Source organism: Lathamus discolor, chromosome 3 (genome assembly GCF_037157495.1).
Source record: "Lathamus discolor isolate bLatDis1 chromosome 3, bLatDis1.hap1, whole genome shotgun sequence".
Taxonomy (NCBI): Eukaryota; Metazoa; Chordata; class Aves; order Psittaciformes; family Psittacidae; genus Lathamus; species Lathamus discolor.
This window is the reverse complement of record NC_088886.1, coordinates 75,412,476-75,432,358: the sequence shown is the minus strand read 5'-3', so window position 1 is coordinate 75,432,358 and position 19,883 is coordinate 75,412,476. Positions and strand designations below refer to the sequence as shown.

At 36.6% G+C, this 19,883-nt stretch overlaps 1 protein-coding gene across 1 annotated transcript in view; it reads right to left on the bottom strand.

Annotated features, from left to right (window-relative positions):
• ITGAV (integrin subunit alpha V) overlaps positions 1-19,883 on the bottom strand; it is a 51,571-nt gene that overhangs the window by 15,663 nt on the left and 16,025 nt on the right. Inside the window, exons 3-20 of the mRNA XM_065669860.1 lie at positions 18,546-18,637; positions 18,005-18,119; positions 16,087-16,148; positions 13,802-13,847; positions 12,236-12,361; positions 11,486-11,530; positions 11,264-11,307; positions 11,116-11,172; positions 10,612-10,664; positions 9,338-9,540; positions 7,121-7,312; positions 6,964-7,009; positions 6,295-6,396; positions 5,474-5,532; positions 4,175-4,329; positions 2,481-2,618; positions 1,707-1,774; positions 372-519 (exon numbers count right to left, since the gene is read on the bottom strand). Of these exons, the coding sequence (XP_065525932.1) occupies positions 372-519; positions 1,707-1,774; positions 2,481-2,618; positions 4,175-4,329; positions 5,474-5,532; positions 6,295-6,396; positions 6,964-7,009; positions 7,121-7,312; positions 9,338-9,540; positions 10,612-10,664; positions 11,116-11,172; positions 11,264-11,307; positions 11,486-11,530; positions 12,236-12,361; positions 13,802-13,847; positions 16,087-16,148; positions 18,005-18,119; positions 18,546-18,637 (1,751 nt within the window). The remainder of the gene's footprint in view (positions 1-371; positions 520-1,706; positions 1,775-2,480; positions 2,619-4,174; positions 4,330-5,473; positions 5,533-6,294; positions 6,397-6,963; positions 7,010-7,120; positions 7,313-9,337; positions 9,541-10,611; positions 10,665-11,115; positions 11,173-11,263; positions 11,308-11,485; positions 11,531-12,235; positions 12,362-13,801; positions 13,848-16,086; positions 16,149-18,004; positions 18,120-18,545; positions 18,638-19,883) is intronic.

Below are 19,883 nucleotides of genomic sequence, written 5' to 3'. Positions count from 1 at the left end.
CTTAGGTGAACAGAATAGTAATACCCAATATGACTTTTTGCCTCACAGGTGCCCAGTTCTTTACCTAGCACGAGGTGCTAAATCTAAATTTAAATAAGGGTACTGTTCAAAAGAAGTGTTGAAGCAGATAAACTTGGTGTGTCAAACTCCAACACACAGATGAATATCCTATGTTGTTAGCAGTAAGCTCTTAAATTGGAACCATCCAACCAGGTGTTATACAGCCTTGAGGCTTAGAAGAGCCTTACCATTTTTTCAGTGCTTTACTTTAGGATCAAAGCATAAAACCCACCACTGACAGGCCCTCTCCCACAATCTTCCATACCAGCACCTGAAATCTGACTACTCAAAGAAGACAGTTGGAATTTTACCTCGTTGTTACGAACAACACCTATGAAATCTGCTTGGGGTGGAACAACGACAAAGAGCTCTGCTTCATAGGCTCCTTCTCCTAGATTCTGAGCACTGACAATTAATGTCAAGGGATTGTCGTCGCCAATATAGATCTGCTTCTGATCACTACAAAACAACAAATGCAAAAATGAACTGTGCGTTCAGGTTTTCAACTGTATTGAACTGGTTGAACTTAGAGAAACAAAAGACATTCTGAAATTGCAGAAGCATTAGAGAATCTAGAGGCAGTACCTACGCTTCAGGAATATCAGGAGAGCTCTACACTATGTTTAAAAAAAAACCCTGTATCTATAACCACAAAAACGGAGCAAATATTACATGCTGGTTTTTAAAAATCTTTTGTACAAAGTTTACAGTAAACCACAAAACCACCACCACCTTTTTTAGCAAGTAATAAACAATTATGAACAGCTAAGTCATTGTGTACATTTTGCATTACATGCCTACTTAGTAGAGGTAGAAAATCCATAATGTTTTGATGGAAGGCTCAACAACAGAATACACCCAAGACCTCTGTAATACAATTTTTCCAAACACAAAAAGAATATCTGTTCAATGTATTTTAATTTCACCAACTACGAGGAAACCTAACTGCATCTGCACCGATATAAAATGCTTCTGAAGCATTTGCATGAATTAGTATATTTGTGAACTGTACTAATTGCATACACGCGCATATGCTACAGCTCTGTGCTAAGGGCATGGAAAACCACAACAGATAACGTTACTGAGTAGAGATAATACACTTAAGAATGGCTTTGAGGCATAAAAAGCACAAAAAAAAAAAATCACAGACTTATAAAAGAATTATGAGTTGAAATTTCTTTCTTTTTTCCAGGTTTAATAAAAGGTACTACTAATACCAACAATTTTTTTCATAGATATGACAACACAGCTCTACTCTACCCCTTGCTGGATGAAATCACACCTGTTCACATCTTCATGTGTCTGTCTAGTATTAAATGACAGAACAGTGGCACAATTGCAGCTAACACTGATTTGTGCTTGCCATGCATGTCCAGCTTTGCAAACATACACATAAATCCTGTGTACTTATAATGGGGGATAGGGTGGGTGTATGTGCTCTCCCTGTATTACCCACTAAAAACATTAGGTTACAAAGCAGAAAATGGGTTTTCTTTAAAACAAATAAACATGAGTTTAGATCGTATACACTGAGGAGGTCTACTTATTTCAATACATCATTTTAACAAAAGTATTACAAGCTCCTGAAGTTTAGAATTGAAGTAGGGAAGTTATTTTTCCCTGTAGTATTTTTCTCATGTATTTACCTTTCTACTGAAACCTTCAGCTTTGGTTTGCAGACATTATCATCACCACAATCCAGCAGAATATGTGCCTATGCAAAAATCAAATGCATATTGTGGTAAGAATTCCTGCATATGTTCTAACATACATTTCCAATAATGCTGTTTCATCACCAAATAAAAATTTTCTAAATAGCTGGTTACAAGATATCTTCAACTCAGTCTCAGAAGGGAACAAATGAGTTTTTATATATATGAGTTTTTATATACGGGGGTATTGTGCCTCATCCTGACACACTGCAACTGTAGGACTGATGTCTACAGACATTAATTGTGTTTCCTTTGAATAATGTGTTCATTTGAGTTGCATCTCCACAATCCTCTTTACAAACAAGTGCAAAAATCTGTATAATGGGCAGAAAAACTAAGGCTGTTACTGTAGGAGAATTATAGGAATAAATTTAATATACATAGAGCAGCATAGTAGGAGCAATGGATGAAATACTTCAGTCCTTCAAGACTGACAACTTTAATACTACTGTCTGCTCTTCTCCAGAAAACTATTCATTATATGCATGAAAAGGAAGTAGCATCTCAAAAAAAAAAGAAACCTGACACAGAGAGAAGGAAGACAAATAGACAAACATACAATAACCATCAATGTTTCCGTAATTCAAAGACTAAAGTCTAGATATATATTTTGGTATCTTAATTTTTCAGAAGTTCTAAGATGCAACTTAGTATTGAAAGCTGAAAATGTTTTCTGGGTTCTTTCATCACAGACTGTAAGAATTATACCTGTCTGCTCATATTAGCGGGAGTGAACTGGTTGAGGATAGGCTGCAATCCTGTTGCATCTGCAGCTGTTCTGTAATCCAGACGATATTCCATAAAGATAGTAATGGGAGTTAGTTTGTCTCTAAATTCAGATTCATCCTGAGGAAACCAAAATTTGAATTGCAATTAGAACATGTGAAGAAAACAGCAACAAAAAATATCCTTCAGAAGTCCCTATAGGCAACAAATAGTCATCCCAAGAACAATACTGAGCAGTATTTTTATTTATTGTTCATGTTGTAATAGGAATGAGGAAGCAAAAACAACACTAAAACTTCTGAGCTCTTTTCACACTAGAAAATCTCTTGTTGGAAAATCTGCAGTGCCAGCTTTGAAGATGGACAGTTTTGGCAGTAACATGCCTGTTTTACAAATGCAAACTTGGAGCATACAGAAGTATTAAGTCATAGAACTGTAACAGTGAGGAGCTTAAAGGGCTATACAATCTCACTTTTTCCTGTCAGACAAAATTCACTATGCTTTTAAGATCCCTCACAGATATTCACCATTGGATGTGTGATTTTTCCCCTCCTAAAATTATTACCTTGCACTTGGAGTTGCTGACTTTCATATTCATTTCAGATCATTCTGTTTATCAGATATTGATCCTGCCTTTCCGAGATCTTACAAACCATCGCTTTGCTTTATGTATGTCACAGATTTTTATCACTGTAAACTCTGCTTCATTATTTTCAAAAATGAGAAGAATGAAAATAACTGACTCAGAGCTCATTGCAGGATCTTACTACAGAAGCTATCTTCTATGGGCAGAAACTTACTGATAATAGTTTTCAAATGGTTCTGCTTTCAATTTAACATAATTTCATAGAGGTCATGAGTCATTCTTTATGAGAATGTCAGCTGGAAAAGTGTTAAAACTTTACTAATGATCTTGGAGGTGTATTTCCATATATACCCCACTCACAAGGCCAGTCAAAGAAAGGTATTACCTATCCTCCACGAATCCTTAATGATTACTAGTATTTTCATTAGTTTTGCAGATTTGTTTTGTTTTTTGTTTGGTTTTTTTTTTTAAGAAAGAAATAAGTATTGTTTGATTTATAAACACTCAGAGATAAATCTGAGCTGCAAGTACATAGCTACATTTTCAGATGTCTTTGTTATTTCAGCCAGTGCTTCTTCTACTGGGTTACACTTTTTAATTGCATTAGCATCTGTCCACGTTTGTGGGAACTAAAACAGAAAGACTGAGAAAAAGCAAGCTTCCTATTTCAACCTTCTCTGTCCCCTTTGTTACTTGCTGATCTTTACCTTTTAGTTGAAGATCCATATTTTTCTTTACTTTTACCTCCAAAGTGAAAACACAACCTCTGCTTGCTGACTTTCACATTCCTTGGAAGTTATAATTTTGTTCCTAGATGACTTGTCCAGGAAGTCCATAACAATGCTCAGAATTGAATTTCTGATCCATTTAGTGACTAGGACCTTAGTCACAATAATACCTATTGCCCGTACTCAGACAAGTGATAACCCAGGACAGACATATACTTTTAGTAATTTTAGGTCTGTGTGGGGCATGAAGTGTCTCTAACACTTCTTTTTTCTTTTTTTTTTTTTTTAAACACCTAACACAAAGAATCTGTAATAGACAATGCACCAAAGATTATTTGCCTAAAATATAAGTGGCTACTTACCCTCAAAAAGGCATCGAGTTCTTCACAATTCATTTTCCCCCCCTTGGTAATAGTCATGTTCTTAGAGTGGCTAGGCTGTTTACTGTGGAGAAAGAGAGCTCTTCTTATAGCTCCTTTCTGCTTAAGTTTATCCAACAGCAGCTCCACTTGGAAATCTGTCCAATCCAAAGCGGTTAGGTTAGGGATATTTCATTCAATTAAAAACACTACAGACTCCCATCAGAAATGGAGCTGAATGCTGATTTCAGCTACAATGAAAACCAAGTATTTGGAACTTTTAAAACTTTCCTTCAATATAAGAGTCTGTTTCTACATTAGTTCTCAATGTAGTAACCAACAGGCATTGTTGTCCAAAACTGGTCTTTGCTTTTTCTTTAAACACTGGAAACACACAAGAAACATTCAAGGCCAGGTTGGGCAGAGTCTACATGGTGTAGGGTGAGCATCCCTGCCCATGGCAGGGGGGTTAGAACTAGATGATCTTAAGGTCCTTTACAACCCTAACTATTCTATGATTCTATGAAGAGCAGTGATACATTTATAGTTGCTATAGAACTGCATGAACAAGTTAAATTTTTCCCCCCCAAAAAAAAAATTTAAAGCAATTTAAAGCTGTAACACAGCATGTAACTGTATTGCTAATCTAATTACTTTGAGTATTTGATATAGATAATGAAATTTAAAATATGTAACAGCCATTTATATGAATCTTCCCAGATCATACCACCTCTATACATGCCATACAGAAAATAAGGAAATGATTTTAGAATCACTAGACGAAACCTGATTGTAGCAGGCTGTCTGCCACACTACAAAATCTCTTAGCAGTAACTTAAAAACCTGTTTAAAACAATCTTTTCCCGAGTCTGATCTGGAAAATCTGATGAAAAAAATTAATGGTATCAATCATAAGGTCATGATTTCAACAGAAATATGAGAAGTCCTTTGTTGCTTGTCCATATTTTTCAGGCCTAACAATATACATACTTGAATATTCTTTCCTAAAACTCCCCTCAACAAGAGTTGATCTCAATTCTGTAATACAAAGGATTTTCCAAGACTAGTTCCATCAAGTGGTTAAACATATGTCTGAAGTCTCAGGTATGCTCAAATCCCACTGACTTCAACACAACTTCAGCAAAAGGCATGCTGAAGATGTATATAGATGTGTATGGTTATCAGACTGGCAGTATGGTGCTGTAAAGGGTGGGCAACAATAATGAAGAACAGTGACCAGTGCTCATGTCTGCAAACAATATATAAAAAGACTTTAAAAGTTTTTAAATTAGCAGAACTTACTGAGTGAATTAGGGAGCTTTCCTTTGCCATCCGCTTTTAAGCAGAACTTTACTTTGAAGCTGTTTTGGAGGAAAAGAAAATATTAATTTCACGCACTTTTTGTCTCATTCTATTCTAAAATTCTTTACTATTTTTCTCAGTTCAAAGGTATTCCCTTTTGAGACTCTAGTTCGCTCCCAAAAGCTATTTTCTACTAGTGGGGAAGACACTATAACCTATTAATAAGTAGACAGCAATGCAAGCAATGCAAAGCTTTGTAATCTTAATACATGCAGGAATGGCATGTAAAGCAGAGTGTGTATTCCTGAAATCAAATGTGGCTCATCTACATTTTTGAAAACTAGAAGGAACTGGAATACAAAGTTAAAAAGGAAGTTAGCACTAGAAAGGAAAAGTGGGTTTGGATATAGTACAGGAACAAGAACCAAAACCAGTTTGCAGAGATCATTTCCCAAATGTGTTTTCCATGAGCTCATCTAAAAAGTAAGTTAATAGGTAAAAACACTACAAAAGCTGAGTAATCCATTACCATCTTGGGAAGACCTTATTCTACTCAACACAGAAAACTGGCAATCTCCGCAGGTGGGATGTAGCTTGGGAGTCAATCTAGCATCCATGGAGAAGAATGTTGGACCTCCCACTGTTGTCCAAGTTCTTATTTTGTATTTTTTTATTGTCTGTTCTTTCAGAAATATCTATGTTCGATCACCCTTTTTAATTAACTAACTAGATTTCCTGAATCCTTTCAAAATTGAAAGCTTACGAAAATAAACACCAAAAACATCACTCCCCACAAAGGAAAACAAAGATATCCTGCTTACCAAGAAACCTTTACATCTGACAGTGAACAGGCTTTGTTCTCTGGGTTTAGAATGGTTGGATTAACTTCCAGGGCAGCATTTACGCTAATAACTGGTCTAGCCCTGCAAAGAAAACATCCTCTTGAACAGCATTCAACACCATGTTAGAAAATACCCTCCCCCTCAAATTGTGAAATATACACATGCACACTTAATATTTAGTGAAACTGCAAGAATAACAATCATTGAGTAGATTAATGCAGGAAGCTTTTCTATGTCCTTTCATTACTATCAGAGGCAGAACACAGGCAATTGTGTTAAGAGGAAGTTCTATCCCCTTCTAGCACAGACAAATTATTTTCCCAAAATGAGCAAGTATGGATGATAATATCAGGACTGCAATTTAGTAGTTAGCAGCACCCTGAATGTGTCAGAATCTAGAAAACTGTCACTTGGAAAGCCTTAAAGACATCCTATTTATATTATCTCTTAACTATTGAGAAAGCTAAATACTAGATAGACTGTAGATTCACTCAGTGAAAACAACAGTATAACCTTTCTTGACCTTCAGCAGTTTGGAATGTGGAATTGCACAATTACAGACTCCCCTTGATGATGCTTTCTTTTGTAACTCAAGAGTGCCATTGAGCTTTGCTTGCATGTAATGTAAAAGCATAAAGGGATACTTACCTATACAAAACAGCTGTGTCAACACCAAAGGCTCCAACAATCAAATCTAGGAATAAGGGAGAAATATTACACATTACAATTCATTTTTTCAAATACGCTGTCAGTGAGAGGTGGGCTTCTAAGAATTTATTCTAAAGTGACATTTAGAGTAAAGGACCTGGGTATCCATTTTTGTCCACATCTGTAGCTCCTTTCAGCGAGTACCCAAAACTGGGTGGCATAGTGCGAGCAGCCCACTGCCCTTCAAGAATTTGAGATGGGACTGCATTCAAACCATTTGCTCTTCCGTTGTAGATGTAGACAAGTCCTCTCTTGCCCTCTCCACCATATGGTGCAGCAATTGCAATATCTGTAAACCAAAAGAACAATCACCAACATCTCCAGAGAGAACATATTTGTGCTTACATCAATAATTTCTAATTTTTGATATTACAGTTTCAATACATGTCAGTAGGGAGGAAATAAATATTTAACAAGATCATATATCACAGACTTGGGGAGGAAGAGGAGAGGGGCAAGGAATAGTTCTACAAACACTTCTACACTTCAGTAACTGACTTAGAGCCAAATCATACAGATTTGAGATGTTTTGGGGAATATTAAACACCCAGAATTGTTGGCACCAAATCACAAAACTAAGAGGGACTATCAGCCCATTTCATTAACACACTCATGTTCCTCCACAGGGTGTGACATTTTAATAATTCTGAAAAATTTAAGTCAGCCTGTAACAATGGAAAATACCAAATTCCATCCAGTCTATCCTGATCATGGCTTGGCAATGTGCTTTATGGACAACTTTCAGTTAGTGTAATTTTGCTATCTGTTAAAGCTTAATAAATTTGGGAGTACTCATTATCAATAACTAATAAAGAGCAATAAACAAAATGCTAATTGGACTATCTGTAAAGACAGCTTTACAAGTGTACGTAAGATCTAAATTAAACATTTCCATAGTTGGTTCAAAGACCAAACATGAAACAATATACAGAATAATTACAATACACACTACTTTTTCTGTAAATCTGAAAAAAAAAAAAAAAATCATGAAAAGAACAAGGACTCAAAAGTTTACCATTTTGTATTTTAGACGCATCTTTACAAACTTTATGAAAACAGTAAAAATTCTTACCTTGCACCATACTGTGATGGAAAGCATTTTAATTAACACTCCCAAAATAAAACAGAGCAGGAAAAAACAAGATTTAAAAAACTAGACTAAATAATGGCAAAGTAATTAAAAAAAGAGACAAATTTTGCTATGATTTTCTCACCTACAATGTATTTCAGATGAAGTATGATGTAATCAAAACATTTTTCAGATAGTCTCATTAAGTGACTACATTTCTGGCTATCAGCTGTAACCTTCCCAATGGCTTCTGTAAACAGTTGCAGTGATCTTCACACGAACTGTATAATTTTAGCAACTAAAGGTCTAACTCAACCTATTCTGTAATACGATGAATGTATGATTTCATTTAAAAAATAAATTTGAGCTGCCTGGGAATTTGAAATATTAGCATATTATAAATTTTGATCTTTGAGAAAATATTTAGCTTGCAAGCAGAATGAAAAACTAAAGATGAGCATTTTCTTGCAGAACCCAAATTCCTACTACTCTAGGCAACAAATCTGGAGTACAACTTGCTTAGCTAAGTTCTCCCTAGTATTCCTGGAAATTTCTGTCCTCAGACCACATGATTTTCTATTTCATTGCTCTTCATTGCCAAATGAAAGTAACAAGAAGCACTGGCAATGGGTTTGAGAGTCTACAGCTTGAGTTGTATCAGACTCAAGACTTCCCATCCACATACTGACTCCGGACACTCAACTCTTGGTACAGCTGGCTGTAGTTGTTATGGGATATTTTCATCAGACTCTTCTATTTTGAAAAAACAAAAACAACCCAAAAATATTTTAAAAATCGAGACTTTTCTCAGGAAAATCTCTTCTGTCAGGTAATTTTTAACCAGCTTTCTGAAACAAAACCTTCTTTTCAGTCATCTGAAGAAGAAAATCAGCTTTAAACAATGGAAACAGGAAAATTATATTGGAGATGTCCTAACAAGTTACAGTGGAGAATCAGATATTTCATAGAAGTTTCTACTGTACTTAAAGTAATAAACTGATCAGTAAACCAGCTAAAATAATCCATGTTGTAGTTTAAATGGTATAGTCTCTGCTCGATGCATACATGTAACTCCTGTTAGCATTCTTGGGAGTAGCATACAAGCATCGAAAGGAGTCTAGACCTTAGTGTCCAACATTCAGTCATGGTTAGAATGCCTAATGTTTGCATGCAGAATCCACATTCAGTGTGCTGTCTGGATTTCATGTTTGAGCGGAAAATACTGATCAATAAACGATGTCCTACCATTGAAGCCATCCTGATCTAGATCCCCCAGAGGTGCAATAGAACTGCTGAATCTTGCAAATATCTCAAAACCATTCAGCTTTGTGATATGAAACCCTCCAGAGGCTCGTTGAAGGCAAATGGAAACTTGGCCGACCTCTTGAAGTTTCCCATCAGAACTTCGATCCATAAAAAGAGGGGCTCCAATAAACAAATCTGTATAACTGGAACAAAAAAAAAAAAAAAGATAAGTTTCTTCAGTAATAACATGAAAATTCGGCTTCCTTCTCTTCAGCATCTCTTAGAAGGACTAATTCAACACTGAAGTCAATAATAAGACGAAAGTTACCCATCTTTAAATTGTAACTGAAGGCAAATACTTATTAAGTAAGCACAAATATACTAGAATTTAATCCATCTAAAGCACGTGAATGCACACATGTATTTGTGTAAATAAATACAAAAATAAATCTACAGCTTTTTAAAAAATGTTACAGAATCATAAAATAGTTAGGGTTGGAAAGGACCTTAAGATCATCTAGTTCCAAGCCCCCTGCAAGGGCAGGGACTCCTTGCCCTAAGCCATGTCACCCAAGGCTCTGTGCAACCTGGCCTTGAATGCTGCCAGATGGAACATTTACCACTTCTTTGGGCAACCTGTTTCAGTGCCTCACCATCCTCACAGTAAAGAGCTTATCTAATCTGAACTTCCCCTGTTTAATTTTAAACGCATCACCCCTCGTCCTGTCACTACAGTTCCTGATGAAGAGTCCCTCCCCAGCACCCCTATAGGCCTCCTTCAGATACTGGAAGGCTGCTGTGAGGTCTCTATGTAGCTTCTCTTCTCCAGGCTGAACAGCTCCAACTGTGAGAGGTGTTTAAGCCCCCTGATCATCTTTGTGGCCTCCACTGGACTTGCTCCAATAACTCCATGTCCTTCTTATATTGACGGGGACACCAGAACTGCACACAGTACTCCAAGTGGCTTCTCACAAGAGCCGAGTACAGCAGCAGGATCACCTCCTTCGACCTGCTGGTCATACTTCTTTTGATGCAGCCTAGCATGCGACTGGCTTTCAGGACTGAAAGCACACGCTGCTGGCTTATGTTCAGTTGAGTGCTAGCAAGAAAGTGTTGCACAAATACATGTCAAACCAGTAATGAAGACAGAAATCGAGGAAAAGACTTTATTAAAGTAGGAAAGACCTACTTTTTTTAGGAAAGACTTTAATAAAAGCTTTTTTTTTCCTTTCCAAAAACAAGTTGGGTGGCAGCTGCGAGAAGAGGGCACTTACTTGTCGCTATTGATATCTGTGGCAGCAACTGAATACCCAAAATAAGCAGCCATCTGGAAAACAAAATTCAAACCAAACTGGTGAGTTGTACTGATATAAACACACAAACAAGTTTATCTAAAATTGTATAGAAAAGATGTTAGTGAGATGATAATATATACCACAATTTTTGTCTTTATTTTCCTTTCACTTAATTACTGTTAGAAAGTGAACCGATTAGTTACTTTCCCCATTCCCCATTTCATGATCCAGTCCTTCCTAGTTCTAAAATAGACAGCATTTTCTTCATTTAAATAAGATTCCTTTTCTAAGTAGTACTACAAAGTAGGAACTCACAGAACACATACTCTAAGGATTCTTACTGACTTTTTTTTTATATTTGGCACATAAGCTAATAACATACAAAGTATTATATATTCTAGTACACTAAATACACTCTCAACATGTCAGCTTTCCATAAGAATAGCCTCCCAGTCACCCACTGCACTCAATAAAGCTACATACCTGCTCTCCAGTGAAGTTGTACATGGAAGACATGTTTTTCCCATTATAAATAGACACCTGCACATGAAGAAATACACATTTCAGCACACCAGTTATTTTTGAGGGTTTTTTTGGTAAAGTTTAAAATTTAAAAATTTCAAATTCCTACCATGCCTAGAGTTCTTGCTGCTCTTGGGACTCCTGATACAAAGTCTGAAAGATAAAGCAAGACACCCAGATAACATCAGATCACAAAGTGCAATGACTTTGAACATAGTTCATTGCTTCTCTATTCATTTTCCTGCACACTGCATCAGTTGTTCTACACCATTTATTTGAAAGACCTGCCCAGCCTAAGAACATGATTTTTTTACTGAAGTAAAGGTCTTACCTTCTATGCCATCACTATTGAAGTCTCCAACAGTCACCGAATAACCTGATCAACAGACAAAATTAGTAAATAATTTTAAAAACTTTACTAAACCTTTCATTTCTTTACACTCTTCATAGGTCTCTATGCTTTACCTTTAAATACAATGGAATAAATATTGCCTTTAAGTAGCTTAGACTATGAACAGCTACATGAGTAGACTATAATTCATCACCATCCATGAATTTGAGATCAGAAGATGGAAATTTTAAGATTATCATCCTGGGATCTGTCTTAGTCTGTCCTTGTTTTTTTCTGAACCTGGTTAGACGTATATAGAGGTAAATGATAACTTCCCACTTCTCTAACGGACTCTCCACTATTTTTCTTCCAAAACATGATTCTTTCACATTTTATTTTGTTTTGGTAGATTATTTAGAAACAGCTGCTTTTCTAAAAAATAGGTATAAAAAAATAACTTGTCACATAAAAATCATACCTCAGCCATTCCCATATCCAGCCCAAGTCATAGAGCACAAAAAAATCATGGAAATACTTCCATTTCTTTTGTCATCAAGTACTTTTTGAATCAAGCCTATGGCAAGATAGCTAAGCTTCCATCATGCATAAATTACTGCATTTTCAGGTATGTAGCTCTTTAGTTATCTCTCAAGTGTTGAATTAATAGTAGTATGATTTAGACTTAAATATGAATACTGCAAGGGATTTTTTCAAGTACAGCTAGGTTTGCTTCATTTTCAAACTACGCACCCAAGTAGCTGTCATCAAAAGCAGCACTGGCAGGTCTGGTTGCTAACTGGTCATCATACTTTGCACTGTAGACTTTGGAGTCATATTTAGCCACAATCTCTGTTACTCGATCAGAAATAAGTTGGCCTAAAGAGAAAGAAACAGCTTAAAATGACAAATGTGCACACATTCATTCAGTAAGCAACAGAACTCATTTACAGAACGCCTGCTTCTAAAGCAACAACTTTTCCCCAATACTGACCAGAAAATAGGCAACAGCAGGAACACTAGAAAGGATATAAATAAAAATATATCCAACTTCAGCAAAACTTTATGCACAGATTTAATCAGAAGCACACTAATAGTTTTCACTGAAAACAGAAGTTGCATGTAAGCCAGGACTTAAATGGGTCTGCCCAGTTAGGTAACAGTAAGCATAAGCTTATGGTAGGGCAGACCCGAGTCATTGCTCCTTGCCTAAATACTATAACATGAGAGCTTAATACAGCAGCCAAGAAGCTAATGAGATGAGCATAGTGGATTACTGCCTTCTGTTCTCATTTCACCAGCATCTAGGTGGTGACTTCATTACATACTTTTCTTTGAGTTTAAATTAAATCTTGAATCACAAAAAGTTTTCAGAAGAGAACTTACTTCACATACATACTCATACATGTATGAAGTATAGAGAAACTAATCCTCCAGCATCTCAGAATGTGGAATAAAAATTTGGCATGAAAAATCTAGTTTTTAGAAGTATACTATTGTCTTCTATTCAGAGGTGAGATTTTTTTTCTGGTTTTGGTGGTAGCAGGGAATAAGGTGGTTTTAGCAGATGAGATGTCACTTTTGGCAAAAAGCAATAAAATAAATTCAGGAACCTGTGCTGCTGTTTCTAAGTGTAGGCTGGTGTAATACAGAAAATCTCTTATAAACTTAGTATTAAAAAAAAACAAAAAACAGGCAGCAGAGTTTGGTAGCTATGTCCTGATGGTAGCAGCACCATCTTTTGAACAAAGAGCTATAGCAAAACATGGAATGGTCCTGCAAATACTGACTGAAACCCACATTAGCAAAATATATATGTAATGTTCTGTGTAACAGTGCATTTAGAGGCAAAATATGCACCATGGCACAAAAAAGATCAATATGAACAAATGCAATACATCTTTGCTGTCAAAGAAAAATAATGGTAATTCTCTTTGGAGGGTACATTTCTCTTTGAAAATACACACTTCATGCATGTGTCAAAAATGATGAAGCATGTAGATTTTGAAACAAGCAAAATATCCTAATGGAAACTTATCACGTTCTTTTATGGTGGAAACAAATTTCAGATTTCTGGAAAATGCCTTTAAAATGATCATAGAGTTGTTTTAAAAAGACACATCTATACAATTATTACTTCAGTTTTAATCTGTAGTTGCCTTGATTATTCAGAAATACTTTGAAAGACGAATTATTTCTGTTAGTTCTCTTACTGAGGAAGACTTTGACAGTGGTTGGAGGAGTGCAGATACAAATGACCAAGAGGGTAAAGACTAAAATCAAATAGTCAACTTCTCTGACTTAAATGATGTATCTCACCTTGCCAGTAAAAACTTCCAGGTCCTCCAAGCAGCACCCTGTCTCCCTTGGAGGGGCAGGGAGAAACAAAAAGAAAAAAAACACACATGAAGCATAAAGACAAGAAAACATGTCTTATGGCAAGTAATGTTTATGGGAAGTAATCCCATGCATGTGTATCAGTGTAGCTTCACTGACCCCAATACATTTTACTTTTTTAAGTAATGATTCATTGAAAATGCATCTTGTAAAATACTAAGATTAAAAAAAAAATATGCCTTCAGTGACTTGCTTCTCTATTTCACCCATTTAAAGTTCTAGGCAGAATTCTGCTTATATTGCAATAGACCCTTCCTCCAACATATATCTAAGACAACAGAAATACAATTAGGAGAAATGTTAGGAATGCTACAAGATAATAACAACAACATGTTTTTAGGTTAGTACACAAACCTAATTTCATCTTCTGCCCCTGCTACATTCTGTAACATATCTTTAAAAAAGTTTAATTCAGAAAAACTGTAATGTAATTTCCTTCAGTCCATATTCCTTGGTACAACAGCAATCCACAAACCATTTTATGAAACTTCAACCAGATTAGCTATCCCAGTGCTGGGAATTTGTTAAGTACTGAAGTGGACCATAAGCTTTGCTGCATAATTAAGCCACTTATTCAGGTTTTAATCTTAAAAACTCCTATATTCACCACTAAAAAAATCTAGGTCAGAGATTTGGAGGTACCTTATACCCACGCCTGCCCACTCAGCTGGAGTTTTGGATTAGAGCCCAAGGCTGGTTTTAACTGGGACTGGGGTCTGCACAGTAAGCCTGAGAGGTGTATGCAAAATAGACACAGTCCTACACTGTACTTTGCAAACTTTCCTCCGGAGGAAAACAAAAGTGTCCTTGGGCTAACAGTGAAGGCATATCACACAATAAGATATTATAAGGTTTGAAGAACTCAAAAAATTTCCACATCACAAATAGGACTTGCGTGGTCTTACAACATGTCCAGACTATGCTAAACAATTTAACTATATAATATAAAAAACTACAGTTAGCTATCAGATTTGTGCACAGTGTTAACGTGCTTGGATTTAAAAAGTAATTGTGAATTTAAAAGAAAAAACAAAAGATCTATAGAAGGCAGGGAGAACATAAAAGTACAAAAAACTAAGACAGCAAAAAAAAAAAAAATCTGTATCTGCTCCCTGATGAGAAAAACGAAACAAAATTCACAAGAACACTGTTAGTAGTTCCCTTTTAGCAGTAAGTTATTCTTCCTCAGGAACTACACTAGCTATGCACCAATCCCTTCAAAATAAGTGTCTCAAAAGCCTGACTATTACAGATTATTTCACTTGAGGACTAGCTGCAACAAAGGTTCATAGTGGATTATTTGTTCAGGATATGATTCCTACAAGAAATGGAAGTGTGCTGCTGTGAAGATGTAGGGAGAAACAGTTCGTAATATCTGAGTGGGTTGAAATTCTTTTGTTTATTTAAAAGAATGAGTTTGGTCGTGGCTCTTTACTGAAACAAGGGGGACAGAAAAATCACAAAACGGAATATAAAAACCTTTAGAATCAGTTTTAAGTAATGCTAAGTTTGATGGCTTTGTAACAGTAGCAATGGAAAATTACTAAAGTGCATGATACATAGAAAAAAAAAATAGAGTGCAGCTAGAGAACACACTGAGCATTCTTGTACAAGATAAATTATTATAGTTGACAGAGTTTTAAGAAAAACAGGCTAGAAGAACAGGACACAGGGATAAGGAGTATCTGGGAATAGCAGGTGTCCAGGATGGGCTACAGTTAAACTAACTGATAAGTAGGAGGATAGGAGGATTATTATGTCTCTGGTGCTAACGAACCAATTAAACTGGTATGAGCATCTACTGCGCGTGCTCCAAAGGCTGCCAGAGGTGATGAAGATTGTTGGAAGAAGTAAACGACCCTCAGAGACCACCACCACAATTCTGTACGCATGCGGGGAACTTTCTGGAAAATGACGTAATGTATGTATGCCCAGGGACTATATAAGGACAGCTTGTGGAGCAACAGAGAGACACACGTTAGGAGGAGCTATCCCCCGTGCCTCCCGGCACCGCAATAAAGAATACCTGCTTGTCAGCTTGAAAACTTTGTTGGCAAGTTTGTTCCTGGAGTTTTCTCCGAATCAATCACCCCCAGGAATGATAGTTCACATTTAGTTTTGTCATAGCTTTGCTTGTATGTGGTTGTTAACTTGTAACTGTCTGCTGACTTGTAGGAACGGAGGGAAAAAAAAAAAACCACACATACCTTTGTAAAGTCAATACTAAATCCACCTTGACAAAATCCCTGTCCATCAGCATCAATAGTGGCTACAAACAGGATGGATAGAAAAAAAAGAGAGAAAAATGAACAGAATAAATATTTTTAGTACTAGATCAGATGATTCTGTGGATACTTTCCAGTGCATCTTCCCAAGTAGCCTTGCACTCCTGAACTTGAACCTTGGAAATTTTTTTTTCTCCTAAATCCATATTTTTGCTTTATCAACAATTCACAACCAAATGCTGTACCAATTTTAGGGCTGGCTTGGTGTATACATAACATTAACATACGTCCTAGCCTAACACAGTCAAAGTAAACTGCAACTCCATATTCCTTTGTATTTAATTTTCAAAACTTTTGGGGAAAAATATTTCCTATTTGTATTCAGGAAAAAAAGGTATCTGGGAAATAGGGAATAAGTTTTTCTTTTGGTATGGAATGAAAGTCTGAAAGGTACTGTACTGGGTTTACCAGGAGCCGTTTTGCTCCTTCTTAGTAACTGGTGCAAGCTCTGTTTTGACTTCCAGCCTGGGCAGAGAGCTGATAACACCGATTGTTTTTAATTGTTGTTAAGTAATGTTTATTCTGGCCATGGACTTTGTGAGTCTCATGCTCTGCTGGGGACGAGGGGAAGCCGGGAGGAAGCAGAGACAGGACACCTGACCCAAACTAGCCAAAGAGGTATTCCATACCACAGCACGTCATGCCCAGGGAGGTAACTGGGAGTTACCCGGAAGGGCACACTCTCTCTTCGGGGGGGTTGAACTCGTTCGGCGGTGGTATCGTATTCTCTTGTTATTTTCTCTTATCAATATTATCACTGGTGGTAGCAGTAGTGATTTGTGTTATACCTTAGTTACTGGGCTGTTCTTATCTCAACCCATGGGAGTTACATTCTCCTGATTCTCCTCCCCATCCCTCCGGGAGCGGGGAGGGTCGGGGGGGGGGGGGGGGGTGTGAGTGAATGGGCTGTGTGGATCGGTTTAAACCACGACAGGTACATAACAGTAATCTGCTTTAAGTATTGGCTTAAAACATAAAAAAACAACAACAACAACAAAAAAGAATACCTGGCTGAACATCTCTACATGCTAAGACTGATCCCAGCAAGAACTGTTATGGCAGAGTTAGTCTTATGAATATACAACTCCAGAGCAGAAATGTTGAGGCCCCATTATCTGGAAGTGTAACTACTTAACTAGCATGATTTAATTTAATATATGATTGTTTAACTTCTTTTTATGTTGGACCACACTGGCTTCATTCCTGCTGTTTACCAATGATCTTCAGCAAATAAGAAAAAAAAAAAGAAAAAAATCTATCTTTTAGGCTTCCATGTTTTAAAAAAGGTTGTAAGTGTCTCAATAAGCTACCAACTCAACTACATGATAGGGATGCAAAGCTTCTGGAAAATAAAAAGTCAAATGTTCAACAACGAATATAATTAAAACAACGCATTGCTACGTATGTATGCATACATGGGAATCAGAACCTACTTGTGTAAAATCTTGGCTTCTAAAATGAGCTTTCTCTTCAAGTTACTTGAATAACAAGTTAAGCTTCAGAAAACTCTAAAGCTGGTCTTTGAATAAGCACTTGCTACATAATATTGCTCAAGTGATTACTACGGAATTGATCCTTTAAAAAACTGAAATTCTCAATCGCAATGATAGCTGGATCTAAGATTTTCCTCTGACCTACAGTAGAGAAGCAAGGTCTGCATCCTGAGCAACAACTGGAGGAGAATCCAGATGTCTGGATCTATCTTAGATTTTCTTCTAATTTCTGCGAGGCTGCACATGGAAGGGGGAAGTATCTGTAAAACATCCCGCTTCGAATGTACACAAGATATAACATAAGTGAAATTTCAAACACAAAAGCAACAGAAGTTGTCTACACTTACTTGACCTGCAGGGTGCATATTCCACAGATTTAGATCCAGCAAGCAGGTAACAAGTTCCTACGGGCTCTCTCTCTTGTTTTGTTTCGGTTCTCCAGTGGTACAGTGGAGCACAGGCCTAAGGAAGAACACAGGACAGTGAAGAAAAACTCCTCTTCAAAATGCTAGGGGTACAGACTAATATCCAATTTATACTATCAGCACTGGGGCAGAAGTATCACCAGTTTGTATCTTTAGAAATAGCTGATCTATCACAAGAATTTCAGAAACAATATATTCTTAAAGCGACAGCTGGAAAGAGTTCATGAAGAATTTACAACACGTTCTAACGTCAAACTAATTCTACTGCTTTCCTCAAAACCAGACAGAATTGCTACAATCTTTGTTTATAAAAAGTTCAGAAAAGGCTAGCCAGTAAATTCTGAAAAAGACAAGTCATGCTGATTACTGAGATTTTAGTTACATTCTGAGTTATCTGGATCTTCTCACATTTTTTTCCACTACAGTAATCCAGTACTGGGGCATTTCAGGGGCATCAACCTACCAGAATTTTATCAGTTTTGGATCTCACAGAAGCTCCAAACCACTGATGAGACTTAAATTCTAGTGGATCATCAGGAGCAAAATCTCTGTTGCCTACAAGGAAAAAAAAAGAAAAAAAAAAAACCAAACAGAAGAATGATTTCACAGGAAACTACAGTAAGAACAACCTCAAAAAACCAAAAACCCTAAATCACTGGCTTTGGTGCATACAGAGAAAAGTGGAAAACAGTAACATTGGAGAAACACCCTTTCGCGGAAATAGGCTTTAAAAATATCTATTACTCATTTTTACATCTTGAGCCAAATGCAGCTATTTTTACATATGAAGCAGTAGCACATTACTTATTTGTTGTGAGAACGCCAAGTTTATGGCATCTTTGATAATGACACAGTAAATACCTCATACTGGAGATATTTGACTTTCAAGTCAGATTACAGCACTGCTCAAGAATCAGTGCCAAAGCTAAGTTAGGACTAAGGATTCTGGAAGAAATATTGCCCTAATTAAATTATGTAAGTTTACCTTGGGCTAGAATCAGAACAGAAATTCTTCTATTATTCTACCAAGTGTTAACTTTTATTCTGAATGTCACTGCCGTGTACAAAGAACAGCAACCAGCATTCGTAAAAACTACCAGTAAGGTGAAAGAGTATTCAGTAACAAAAAGGTTAGAGTTTTTCATACAGTAGAATAAGTTAAAATAAGGCATAATTTGCCCTGATGTTTTTATGTGAACTGTTCAGTGATCAAGGTTAGTAGAAACAATGAGTGGCATTCCTGCAAGTGTGAATGTTAAAAGTCTTCAAATTATTTAATGTCTCTTACGTACTTCCACTGGACCAACATTGGAAACTTTTGCCAGCTGAATGAGAAAATGTATGGAACACTCTGGAAAACATCTGTTTTAAAAGAAGTCATCTAAATGGCTAGTTTATGGTGCCTAAAGATAAAGGAGTCAATGAAGCCAAGTCATACATCAGTTCCACAGACTGCTGTGGAGAATCCCCAAACCCTGTGAGTCAGACCTGTGACCACTTGAATCGAAACTTCCTTGCTTGTCTTACACCCTGTAAAGAATGTTACTTCCATAAGGAAAATCCCATGAAAAAGACAACAAAAGTGATTCTAATCTGTAGAGACAGACAAGCAAGTATATAGACTATTTTTTGCTCTTGGATTAGAATGTGGAAATGAATGCCAAGTGCATAGCATCACAAAGAACTACCACTTTTTTTATAATTTTATTAAAGGTAATTAAAAAACCCACTTCCTACTGTCACACACCGTCCTCCCCCACTCTCTTACTGAACAACTGCCAAATACAAAGGCCTAATGATT